The following is a 13,562-nucleotide window of genomic DNA, read 5'->3' as shown; positions in this document are numbered from 1 at the left end:
GCACCTTGGGCAGCGATTATGACGTCACCACGCACGTGGTGACTGATCCACCATTGCCCTTAAAGGGGCACATGCTAAATCCAAATAAACAGTCATTAATGACCCTCAACGTGGTGGCTGTGCTTTCTTCAGCTGCGAAACAGCACTACACTGGTAACCCCAACGAGCCAGACGCCTTTCTAGACCCAAAGACATGGATTTGGCGGAGGTTAATGAGGCAATCTAGCTTCCCCCCATCTGGACCAATAACCTGTGGACGTAATTTGGGCAGATGGAAGCGCAATTCCACCTTAGAAACATCTCATCAGACGCCATGATGTTCTACCACATCGTGAGTGCGCTGGATCAAGACACGGCAGCCAGGATGGACGACCTCACCCATCATCCTCTGGCTGAGGGTAAATATACCGCCCTCAAGAACTTGTTCCTGGGGACTTTTGGCCTCACCCCCCAGCAACAAGCTTCCAGGCTCTTGCACCTGGACAGGCTTGGGGACCACAGCCCGTCAACATTAATGAACGAAATGCTGGCCCTGGCGGAGGATCATAAGCCTTGTTTCCTCTTCCGCTAGATTTTCCTCGAACAAGTGCGAGAGGATATCCAGCTGCTCCTAACAGACGAGGATTTCGTGGACCCACGTAAGGTCGCAGCCCGAGCGGATGCCCTCTGGCACACGAAGAAGGAGCATGAGGCAGCCCCCAATCAGGTTTCAAGACCAGGAACCAGTCGACCGCAAGCCGCCCCCAAGCACAAGCCAGAAGAGAGCCATTCAACCTGGTGCTTTTATCACCAGCGCGAGGGAGCACAAGCCCATAAGTGCAGCCAACCCTGCAGCTTCCAGGGAAATGACGTCTGGCCACGTGAACAGCTTCCTTTACGTCACCGACAAATCCACCAGTTGGCGTCTCCTGGTGAACACGGGCTGAGCTGAGCATCCTACAGCACTGGAGACTTACTCCCAATCTCCTGGTCCAACCCTGCGGGCAGCCAATGGTTCCAACATCAAGACCTACCGCACCCGCAGGGCACAGATCCAGATTGGCAAAGAAAAATTTCACTGGAGGTTCGTGTTGGCCTCGGTGAGCACCGCGCTGTTAGGGGCCGACTTCCTGAGGGCTCACGGCTTGCTGGTCGACATGAAGAGCAAGAGGCTGGTCAACACCCGCACTTTCCACTCTGTGCTTTTGGACACCAAAGATGCCATCAGAACAGAGATTGCCGCCGTGGCCGCCGCGAGGGATGAATACGCCGATATACTCCATGAATTCCCTGCCATCTTGGAGCCACGCTTCAATGCCACTTTCCCCTGACACGGAGTTTTCCACCACATCGCCACACAAAGCCCCCCGTTGCACGCTAAGCCCAGACGGCTGCTGCCCGAAAAGCTACAGCAGGCAAAGGTGGAGTTTTCAAGGGTCCAAGAGTTGGGGATCGTCCGGCATTCAGACAGTGCCTGGGCATCACCGCTCCACATGGTCCCCAAGTCATCCCCCACATACAAGATTTCTCAGCCAACCTCCACAGCGCGCAGCTCTTTTCCAAGGTTGACCTAGAGCGGGGATATCACCAGATCCCAGTGCACCCCAACGATGTGGGAAAGACTGCGATCATCACCCTGTTCAGCCTGTTCGAGTTCCTCCGGATGCCTTTCGGGTTAAAGAATGCGGCCCAGACGTTCCAGCGCCTTATGGACACAGTGGGTAGGGACTTGGACTTTGTGTTCATCTACTTCAGGGTTTCCCAACCAGGGGTGCTCAGATAGCATTCCAGGGGGTCCAAGATAACATTTCAGTTTTTTTTTTATAAATCCATACTCCTTCAATTTGGATAATATGTTGGATGATGAAGAGCTGAAGGAAGATCTTACTGGAGTGCGCACAAATCGTGTTCTTGAAATGCAGTTTGAAAGCAAAACTTTGGAACAATATTGGTGTTCAGCAATGGACGTGTTTCCAAGACTTTGTGAAAAAGCACTAAGTGTGCTCATCCCAGTTGCGACGACATACTTAGAGAATCTGGATTTAGTGCCCTTTTGTCAATCAAGACAAAATCTAGAAATCGCTTGGGTGCACGGGCAGACGTGCGGATTGGTATCAGCAACAAAGTGCCACGTTTTGAAAAACTCAAGCAATAAACAGGAACAAGAGTCATTAAATTTAAATTGGCTTATGAACATTTGAACATTAGTTCTTTAATTTTTTTAAAGAAATTTCATGCATGGATGAAAATTTAATTTTTTTGTAGGGTTTATGCAACTTTTAATTTGTTGTAATGTTTTTTTCTTTTCCATATGCTTCATTTTTGTTTATATATTATTAAAAATTGATTATACAAATTTGTTTTGGTTACCTTCACCTTTATTCTTAAATAAATTATTACTTTAAGGGGTGCGAGAACATATTAAAATTTTTTAGGGGTGTGGAGCATAAAAAAGGTTGGGAACCACTGATCAAATGATATCCTTATCGCCAGTTGGAACCACGAAGAACACAAGGCCCATCTCACCACCCTGTTTGCCCAGCTAGCGGAGTTCAGCCTCAGTCAATGCAGCCAAATGCCAGTTCGGCAAGCAGTTGCTGCAGTTTCTGGGGCACACCATCTCGGCGGCTGGTGCCGTTCCGGCACCGGAGAAGGCGGCAGCCATCCAGCGTTTCCCCAAACCCTCCACCCTCAAAGGCCTGCAAGAGTTCATGGGGATGGTGAACTTTTACCATCGATTCATCCCCAGTGCCGCCCGTACCATGTACCCACTGTTCGCAATCATCATCACGAAGGAAAAGATCTTATGCTGGTCGGAAGAGGCGGACAAGGCTTTTACAGCAACGAAAGAAGACCTCACCAGTGTGACATTGTTGGTGCACCCACACCCAGAGGCACACACGGCACACTCAGTGGATGCCTCAGCTACGGCGATTGGGGGAATTCTGAAGCAATGGCTTGATGGACAATGGCATCCGCTGGCCTTTTTCAGTAAACAGCTGCGCCCGCCGGAGCTCAAGTACAGCGCATTCAATCGGGAGCTCTTGGTGCTGTACTTGGCCATCTGCCATTTCCTGGAGGGCAGATCCTTCACAGTCTTCACAGACCACCCAGGCACTCACCATGGCCAAGGACCCATGGTCAGCCAGACAACAGCGCCACCTCTCTTACGTGTCGGAATTCACTACCGACATCCAGCACAGAGCAGGCAAGGACAACGTTATAGCGGACACACTCTCGTGCCCGTCCATCAACATGCTAGCCCCCGGCCTTGACTATACACAGCTAGTCCAGAACCAACAGCACGATGCAGAGACAGCCCTCCGGACTGCCATCTTGGGCCTTGGCCTCAAGGACAACCAGTTGCCCAACAGCCTGGACACACTGCTCTGCAACATCTCCACAGGCCCACTGCGCCCGCATTGGAGAGTGAGAGTCTTTAACCTTATCCACGACCTCACTCATCCCTTGGTGAACACAACCGTGTTGATGGTCACGGAGCAATTCGTGTGGCACGGGCTGAAGAAGGAGATGGCAGAGTTGGCTAGGAACTGCACCAGGTGCCAGGCCTACAAAATCCACAGACACACGCAGGCCTCAATCCAACCTTTTGACTCGTCAGCGCAGAGGTTCCAGCACATCCACGTTGATATCGTCGGCCTCCCAGGCCTCCAAGGAAGTGCGCTACCTCTTTACGGTAGTGGTCCGAGCCAAGAGATGGCAGAGAAGGTTTGGCGGAGACGTGTGCTAGGATCCTGGTCAGTCAGTGGATCACCCATCACCAGCGACAGGAGCGCCCAGTTTACCTCTGCACTATGGGCCCAGCTGGCGAGGCTCTTAGGGGTTAAACTCCACCACACCACAGCCTACCAGCTGTGCATGAATCGCAAAAGGTTAGGTTGCAGGTGCAGCAGGTTATTAAGAAGGCAAATGGAATGTTGGCCTTCATCGCTAGAGGAATTGAATTCAGGAGTAGGGAGGTAATGTTGCAACTGTATAAGGTACTGGTGAGACTGCACCTGGAGTACTGTGTCCAGTTCTGGTCTCCATATTTGAGGAAGGATATACTGGCTTTGGAGACGGTCCAGAGGAGGTTTACTAGGTTGATCCCTGGGATGAAGGGGTTGACTTATGATGAAAGATTAAATTGTCTAGGATTGCATTCGCTCGAGTTCAGAAGAATGAGAGGAGATCTTATAGAAACATATAGGATTATGAAAGGTATGGATAGGATAGATGTAGGAAGGTTTTTTGAGCTGGCCAGGGAAACTAAAACGAGAGGACACAGTCTCAAGTAGATTTAGGGCAGAGATGAGGAAAAATAGTTTTTCCCAGAGAGTAGTGAATGTTTGGAATCCTCTATCCAGGGAAGTGGTTGAGGCTGCTTCATTAGATATATTTAAAATTTGGTTAGATAAATTTTTACATGATAGAGGAATTAGGGGATATGGGGAGAAGGCAGGTAGGTAGAGTTAGGTCATAAATTAGATCAGCCATGATCTTATTGAATGGTGGAGCAGGCTCGATGGGCCATTTTTGGCCTACTCCTGTTCCTACTTCCTATGTTCCTATGTTTCACTGGCACCTAAAGTCCGCTCTCATAGCCCAACTCAACAGCCCGAGCTGGGCAGACAAACTGCCTTGGGTCCTCCTTGGGATCAGGACGGCACCCAAAGAGGAACTTGTCCTGGGTAAACCTGTACCTTTCACTTTGTTCGTTTTAGATTGGTCACAGTGTTTTAGCTACCGAAAGAAAATAGACACCCACACCGAGAGCAATTCAGTTTATACAAATGTTTATTACAAATTCAAAAGCTGATTTCAAACTCCAATATGCAAGCCCTTCCCAATGATACTTATCAATGCCTGGACTGGTCCCAACTGCCGAAGCAAGGCAATGACCGCACATTTGTAGTAGGCTGTCGGGGCGCCGGTAGCAGCTTCTCCACCTCCCCTAACCAGGACGTTAGCTGGACTCTAGAAGTTCTTCTTGCTGAGAGACGTTTCCACCCCTCAGAGAGTCTCCACTTCAGCAGTGGGACCATGGCTTATATTACCCAAAAAATTGTTTTACTCATAGCTTATCTCTTTGAATAAATGATTTACTTATCTTCAAGGTCTCCTGACAGTCTGCGACCAACAAAAGACAACTGCATCTCTGGACCTCATGGTGGAAGTTGGATAATGTCTATTGATTCATATGTATCCCTGGGCCCCATGGTGGAATTTAGATAATGTCTTCTGATGCAACTGCATCCCTTTTTGCATAAGCTGGTCTAAATCCTCCATTACATTTCACCCCTTGGTCGCAGCCTGTCACTTACGAGACCTTACAAGTATTTGAATACAGAAGGAGTGAAAAAGAGAAACTAAAACTATAATAAACACAGAAATAAACAATAATGCGAGCAACCATCGGAGAATATTGTGGTCCAATCCTCCAAATGTACCAGTTAACCATGAAAAAGGATTCCAACCAAGGCTCAAACTATCCTTGTGGGCCACAATACCCAGACACTGAAGCTCACAAACAGATTTTGAAACATGTTGAACAGTATCAGATATATTAGTGGATACATCGGGCCGTGTCCCCCACGGGCAACTCCCTCGGAACATCCTCGACATTACAAATCCAATTGCTGGCATCAAAGCAGCTGTTAAGCCAGATCAGCAGGAGCGCAAGACGGAGGACCTGGAACAAAGAAGCCTGATATATGTCACTCACGATGCTGTAAGCATTCAGTATTTAAACAAACTAAATCATCCTGTCCCTCAATAGCTACCCACAGAGTGTTTCCCTGGGCAGATGTCACTATTTTCCCTTTTACAGGAGGGCCACTACCTGGTGGTGCCACCCATACCTTTTGTCCGGCATTCTCTGGCTCAGGAATGGGGGGCAATGACTGTTTTTCCTCTGGAATAGGCTGTAGTTCAGAAGCGTGAAGAAGTCGGTGGAAAGGTGTACCTCCCTTCAAAGGGCGATGATTCAAATTGTCGACTGCCTGCTGCAGCACATGGCACCACCCCTTCAGGGTCCCCAGTGGTGTTAACAAACAAATTTGTTCCTTCAGTAAGCCATTCGTTCGTTCAACTAACCCGGCAGCCTGCGGATAATAAGGAATATGGTGGACCCATAAGATACTGTTGTCAGTTGCCCAATCACAGATTGCCTTCCCAGAGAAGTGCAAGCCATTATCAGACTGAATCTCCTCCGGTACATCATAATGAGCAATTAAATGGTTTAGTTCTTGGATAGTGCTAGCTTGGTCAGCCGTCTTGGTGGGAATAGCAAAAACCAGGCCCGAAAAGGTGTCAACCATTACTAGGATGTAACATTTACCCATACAGTCTGGCATGGCAATCTGTTCTCCAGCATGCCACTGAATTCCAAGGAAAATAACTGTCTGGGATGGGCCCTGCACCTTGGCGGGGTTAATGGCCCATCCTCTTTGCATCAGGGCATCTCGGACATTCTCCATACCTTCCTGTACCATCTCTTCCATGGCCCCTTGGATCAACACATCATCAATATAATGGTGAATCAAGAGAAAAGGCGATACTAGCACTGCCTCCAAATCTTGGGCAATTAGGTTGTGGCAAATAGTGGGAGTGTGTACATAGCCCTGAGGGAGGCGGGTGAAGATATACTGGCGCCCCTTCCAGGTAAAGGTGAACTGTTCCTGTGAGACCATAGCTATAAGAATACTGAAGAAGGCGTTAGCGAGATCAATAACAGCATTCCATGTTCCTGAGTTCCCAGTAGCAATGTTTTCAATAAGGGTAACAATGTCCAGAACTGCTGAAGCAAGTGATGGGGCATGTTTGTTCAAAAAAACGATAGTCAACTGTCATTCTCAGGAGCCATCCGGCTTCTGGACCGGCCAAACAGGGTTATTAAAGGGCGACGTTGTGGGCCTCACTACCCCTTCTTCTTGCAAAGCATCGATGGTGGCAGTAATCTCTTCCTGCCCTCCAGGGAGGTGATATTGTGGAATGCACACTGGTTTCAGGGGGGAGGCACAATCACAGGATTGTACTTAGCCCAACCCACTACTAGTCTTTTTGTAATAGTCCGAATTCCAAATGCAAATTCCCTTGGCTATTGATACCCAGGATACACTAGTCAGTGGCAGCCACCAGGGCATGTAACCATATTGGGGAAGGGCCATCACCCACTGTGGCGCGGACTTTTATTTCCTTTGCCAGGGTGATCGCTCCTCCCATCCCCTCTATTCGAAATGTCAGTCCAGTCCAGAGGTCGGGGTTACCAGGAATCACCGAGTGCTCCACACCGGTGTCGACCAAGGCCAAATATTGGCGGTCGTTACCCCCACCCCAATGGATTGTTAATGGTATGTAGGGCCGCGGGTCCCCGTGTATCCGTCTTATCTCAATGGAGTAGACACGGGAACCCCACCCGCACCCTCATGCCTTAGTAGGGTTCGGGGGGGCTTCCAGGACCACATGCTACTATTATCCATAAGACCCTTTTTAACCAATTGTTGTATCTCATCAGGGGTAACTGGAGCAAGAGAAGCTGGCTCGATAGGAGCAGCAGTGGGAGCAGAAGGCACAGTTGAGTCAGGAAGACTCAACAGCTGGGGATGATGTTCCCTTGCCTTCCTCTTATAAAGGGCATAAAGGACCGCAGTAGATTTCCCATCACTTTTAGGTTACGCCTAACTTTAACAAGGTTAGAAAAAGGTCCTTTCTTGTCGGTCCGTTATTGGCAGCAGTCCCTCTCTTTTCATCCTGCTTGTCTGATTTAACCTGGGTTGTACGTGAGTGGATTTTACCTCCCAACTCTAATTCTCGAAGCCCAGATAAGGCGTGCACCGCCTCAGACACAGGGTGTCCAATTAGCGGATTAGTTACGGACAGAACCAGTCCCCGTACAGTGGGTTGGGCGGAACGAACCAACCTGGTATGCATTCCGGCCGTGAATATCTCTTCACCAGGACTCCCCCCATGTACCCACAGCCTCAAATGCCCTGCATACAAGGCAGAGGCCAGGGCCTGCTGACAAATTACTGCTATACCCTCCTCTGGGGTGCCCCAATTGTTCTGCAAATGTAAATCCCAATCTACTGGTGATGGGTATACTCATAGCAGGGCATCCCCTAGAGTGGCAAGTAAGTAATCCACCTCTCTTCCTCTACCCCACAGCTCAGCAGTGACCCGGATATCAGTAGTCAATGTTCCTAATCCCAACAATTCCTCAGGGGTTAAATATTCATTACCCCCTCCTTGCTCCCAAACACGCAGGAGCCAGGCTGCCAGAGTTTCTCCCGCCTTTTGCCTAAATCGATCTCCAATGGCAGCCAGCTCTTTTATAGAGAAGTCACGGATCATTGACTGCTCTTGACCTCTGCTCCCACTTTGGCCCCAGGTCCTTTGCCCAGTGGACGGGACGAGGCCTAGACCTTCCCGTAGAGGGGGTGGGTCACTGAGCATAAGCAGGGGTTCGGGTACCTTCCCCTGGGTCCTCTAGTGAGATCAGGGGATCATCTACCTCTTCAATCTCGTCAGTTACATTCCACCCCTCTCCCTCGCCGTCTGTTTGGGAAGTCTGCTGCCTTACGGGGCGGGCGTGAACAGCGGGTGGAGAGGGCAGTGTGTTAGGCACATGCTGAGGAGAATCTGCATTATTACCATGGTCATCTTTCCAGATATTCCCGACCCAATCATCAATTACATCAGGATCGTCGCCATTCCTTCTCATGGCACGAATATGATGTGGATCGGGTTCTACTCCATGCCTTTCTTTATCTGCACAGAGCTGCTGCTGGAGTTTAATATTACGACAGATCGTTTGGACATGCTTATCCTCCCATTCTTTGGCTCGGTCCTGACTGGTGCGAACAATCTCGCTCATCATGCAACAGCGTTGTCGCAGGGCTTATAGCTCCTCCTCTAGTTGCTCTCTTGTGCTGAGATTCTACTTCTTGCTGAACAGATTCTGCTTCACGCTGAATGGAGTAGCGCAAGGCTGTGGCCAGCAGCCAAAAACTGTCCGTCAGCGTCCCCTTTTTAACAGGAAATTTACTTTCTCGAAGGGGAATGGCAACCCGCTCTCCCAGAGGCGCACTTGATGGATCTAACTTCTCATCCCAACTAAGGCATGATCCCAACAAAGACAGGGTATTGGCCAACATGCCAAACCCATCGTCTTTGGAAGTCCATCCCGAAATCAAGAACTGCTCAGGGCTCACCTCTTTCTTTCAGTGAAACATCTCGAGACCAATCCTGCTCGCAGCGCCAATTGTCCTGGGTAAACTTGTACCTCTCACTTTGTTCGTTTTAGATTGGTCACAGTGTTTGAGCTACCGAAAGAAAATAGACACCCACACCGAGAGTAGTTCAGTTTATACAAATGTTTATTACAAATTCAAAAGCTGATTTCAAACTATAATATGCAAACCCTTCCCAATTATACTTATCAACGCCTGGACTGGTCCCAACTGCCGAAGCAAGGCAATGACCACACACTTATAGTAGGTTGTCGGGGCGCCGGTAGCAGCTTTTCCACCTCCCCGACCGGGACGTTAGCTGGACTCTAGAAGTTCTTCTTCTTGCTGAGAGACGTTTCCACCCCTCAGAGAGTCTCTACTTCAGCAGTGGGACCATGGCTTATGTAACCCAAAAAATTGTTTACTCATAGCTCATCTCTGAATAAATGATTTAATTATCGTCAAGGTCTCCTGACAGTCTGTGACCAACAAAAGACAACTGCATCCCTGGGCCTCATGGTGGAATTTAGATTATATCTTCTGATGCAACTGCATCCCTTCTTGCATAAGCTGGTCTAAATCCTCCTTTACAGACCTGCAAGCCTCGTCGGCGGAACTGGTATATGGCGCGCCACTTTTCCTGCCCGGTGAGTTCTTCAGCTCAGAAGCCAACACAGCACCCGAGGACACGAACCTGCTGGTGGATCTCTGCAAAAAACTAGCCTCCCTGGCCCCGTCCATCCCAACGCCTGAAGGAACTGGATTCGGTACAGTTTGTGTTCGTCCAGAGAGAGCACCATTACAGCGCCCGTTCGAAGGTCCGTATAAAGTCCTCCGGCGATCCGGTCACTCTGGATGTGGGGGGGGGGGGGGGTGGGGAAAGGAGGAACTTTTTACGGTGGACCGCTTGAAGATGGCCCATTTGGATGTCGCAGCCAGGAGATGGCCGTGCCCAAGCAGTGGGATGCGTAGTCGGTTTGCGGGGGGGGGGGGGGGGGGGGCGCCGTTAGGGGTTCTTCCTGACTCAAACCTCCCCCTCAGCACACGCCTGGGCAGTGATAATGATGTCACCACACACGTGATGACCGAGCCAGTGTTGCCCTTAAAGGGGGGTGCGCTAAATTCAAATAAACAGTCGTTAACGACCCTCAATGTGGTGACCGTGCTTTCTTCACCTGCGTAGAGCACCACAAACCATTATTCTAGTGCCCAAGAGCAAGGTATAGTGCCTCAACAACTATCAGCCAGTGGCAATGACATCCACCATGATTAACTGTTTTGTGAGTTTGTTATGGTGCAGATGAACTCCTGTCTCAAGAAGGACCTGGACCAACTTCATTGACCTCACATCACAACAGGTCACTGGTAGATGCCATCTTAGTAGTCTTCCACTCTGCTTTAGATCGCCTAGACTACAAGAACATTTACATCAGGCTAGAGTATATTAACTAGAACTCAGCTTTTAATACCATCATACCAGCAAAAATTATGATCAAACTAAGGATTCTCAGACACTGTTTGCCCCTCTGTAAATGGTTTCTCAACTTCCTCATTGTAGACCTCAATCAGTTTTGATCAATGAAATCACCTCCTTGTCACTGGAGGAACCTCATGGCTTTGCGCTTACCTGTAAATATTCATGTATAATGCGTTGCATGTATAATGTAACCCCCCCCCACTTTTTTTGAGGGGGAAAAATTTTACCCCTGTGTATAATACAACCCCCCATCCCCTCAGCCGCCTGAGTTGCGCTAGTGTCTCTCCGTTTGCCTGCCCACCCGACCTCCTGAGTCACGCTGGCATCTCTCCGCTCACCTGGCCTCCTGAGTCGCACTTACGCCTCTCTGCCCACCCAACCTCCTGAGTCGCACTCGCAGCTCTTCGCTCGCCTGCCCGCCTGGCCTCCTGAGTCACGCTAGCGTCTCTCCGCCCGGCCGGCCTCCTGAGTTGCGTTCGCGTCTCTCCGGCCGCCCAGCCTCCTGAGTGTGCTGCCAACTACTGCTCGCCCAGCCAGCCCCTGAGATCGTGCTGCCAACTACCGCTCGCCTGCAGAAATATTTTTTTAAAATTTTACTCTTGTGTATAATGCAATCCCCCTATTTTTGAGGGGAAAAAGGGGGAATTATTTTTTTGGCATTATACATGAATATTTACGGTAGTTTCCTCCTGTATTCCCTCTAGGCTCATGACAGTGTTGGACTCCAGCATAATCTATAAATTTGCTGATGATATCACCGCCTTTCACCACATGATGGGAAATGATAAGTCAAAATACAGGATGAAGATAGAGAATCTGGTTGGGTGGTACCAAAACAAACTTGCTCTCAATGTAAACAAGATCAAGGAACTCATTGTGGATTTTAGGAAGAGGAAATGGAGGGATTATGCTCCAGTCCTCAATGACGTGAGGGTTAGCCCCTTCAAGTTCGTGTGAGTCCGCACATTAGAGGTCATCTTCTGGAGTCAACACATTAAGGCAAACCTCCCATCCACTGAAGACATCTATGCATGTCGCTGCCACAAGAAACCAGTCAACATTATAAAGGAACCTGCTAACAACTCTTCTCAATGCTACCTTTGAGTAGAAGGAATACAAAATACAAAAACAAAAATAATACAAAAACAGCCCTTTTCCCCAAACAGCTATTAGGCTCTTGAACCTCCCCCTACTACACTAATCATAAACTACTCCAGCACCACAAAAAGATCCGTCTGCAGTATCGAAACACCACATTTTTCTTCCTCTACTGTAAATGTGAATAGATATTATCCAAGTTATATATTTTTGATCACTGGTAATTTCATATATATGATTAGAGTTGTTTTACTAAGTACCTGCTTGGCTGCAGGTAGTAAAAAATTGTTGTGTGTGGAGGAAATGGGGCCTCCCTGCCCATCTGGAATTGTGGATTGCAGGTGGTCACGTGTCCTCCTCTCCTGGAACTTATTCAGAAGTCACATCACCTATCAGTCAAGGTTGGACACCCGCCACTAATTAGTGCATACCTTGCCAGTGGCTAATTTAAATCACTCAGTGTCACTATTGGCTGGACACACAGATCTGCACTGTATTTAGCACCAGCACAAAGCACATTTCACACTCTCTGCCTCATGGTTTGAGCTCCATGCCAGGTCGCTTCTGTGGATGTCACTTGGAAGGGTCACAGGTAAGGTGTTCACTGCAGCACTGAAGCTAAGCAGTAGTATTGCTATAGAAATAGATCAATACTTACAGTAGAGCCGTACCTCCCGACAATCAGGATTCCGGAAGTGTGTGTATACCCCTCTCTATAGTGTGCGAATGTCAGCACCGCCTGTGTGAATTAGTAATTGTGTACTGTTTAACATTTTCCCATGCTCTTTTATAAATGGTTCGCATGTGTTTTATTCCTGTTATGATTTTCCCGCGGTCTTTTATAAATTGTGTGTTAATAAAAGTATATTTGATTACAAACCCTTGCGTTCAGACTCGTCTCTTTGTGAACCCAGCGAATCTGATACTCTTTCTCAATATAACAATTGGAGCTGCGAACAGGGTTCAAAGAGTTACAACTAGAAACACATGGAGTTTTAACCATGAGGGAGTGGGGATTGATTTAACTGTGCTGGAGATTGTATTACACACTGTGTGTGCAGGCAACCCGTTGGGTGCATGGTTTATTGTGTACCTGCTCACAAACAGGGGCAGTAGGAAGCAACCCACAAAAGGGTCCCTGGGTTCGGAGTTTAAAATCAATGACGTGGTTGCAATTAGAATGACAGGTTGGACCTCCACAGGCAGAAGATAGGGTACCATGTGGTCTTCCACTGGAGTTGCTAGGGTTTCCCGAGGCCAGGAGGAGTCGTACTGATATCCCTACTTAGGCGCCAGTGCAATATCATGTCGAAGCTAATTAGTCAGGATGCCTAGAAATATAGGGAGATAGAATCCCAGCAACATGAATGTTGGGATCTGCAAGAGGCAATGCAGACTGCCTAGGGGTAAGCGACCTGGAAAGATAGGGAGATAGAATCCCTGAAACTTGAATGTTGGGAACGCAAGAGGTATTGCAGGTTGCCCAAGGTCAAGCAAACAATTCATACTTTAAAATCATGGAAGCAGTTTCCAAGTGGATCAAAACACAGCAGCTCTGGTCTGGCTCGTAGCATTACTCAGGAAAGGTCATTTAGAGCCATTGTTCAGCAGTGGGAGGGGATCAACAAGTGGTTTGGGGATGGGCATATGTTTATGGATTGTGATAACTTTGAGGAAACTGAGTCCGACACACTTCCTCCTGCCTGTGTGCCCAAACCTTGACAAGCCCGACCAGTGACCACGCGATCCCAGGTCTGCCACAAGGGCACCCCCTGCCT

General features: G+C 48.7%; 1 protein-coding gene across 6 annotated transcripts in view; it reads right to left on the bottom strand.

Moving 5' to 3' along the window:
* Window positions 1-13,562, bottom strand: part of rnf150a (ring finger protein 150a) — a 167,551-nt gene that overhangs the window by 43,807 nt on the left and 110,182 nt on the right. Inside the window, exons 7-8 of one of the 6 annotated variants that reach the window (XR_011353782.1) lie at window positions 12,443-12,523; window positions 4,759-5,671 (exon numbers count right to left, since the gene is read on the bottom strand). The exons of 2 other annotated variants lie outside the window; for them this stretch is intronic. Coding sequence is in view for 2 of the 4 variants with exons in the window: in XM_069925305.1 (XP_069781406.1) it covers window positions 5,637-5,686 (50 nt within the window). In the remaining 2 variants the exon portion in view is untranslated. Of the gene's footprint in view, window positions 1-4,758; window positions 5,687-12,442; window positions 12,524-13,562 lie in introns of those variants that run through there. 3 more of the 6 variants (XR_011353783.1, XM_069925305.1, XM_069925306.1) reach the window with 3 other exon arrangements.

The sequence above is a fragment of the Narcine bancroftii genome, chromosome 3, assembly GCF_036971445.1.
Source record: "Narcine bancroftii isolate sNarBan1 chromosome 3, sNarBan1.hap1, whole genome shotgun sequence".
NCBI lineage: Eukaryota > Metazoa > Chordata > Chondrichthyes > Torpediniformes > Narcinidae > Narcine > Narcine bancroftii.
This window is presented reverse-complemented; position numbering and strand designations above follow the sequence as displayed.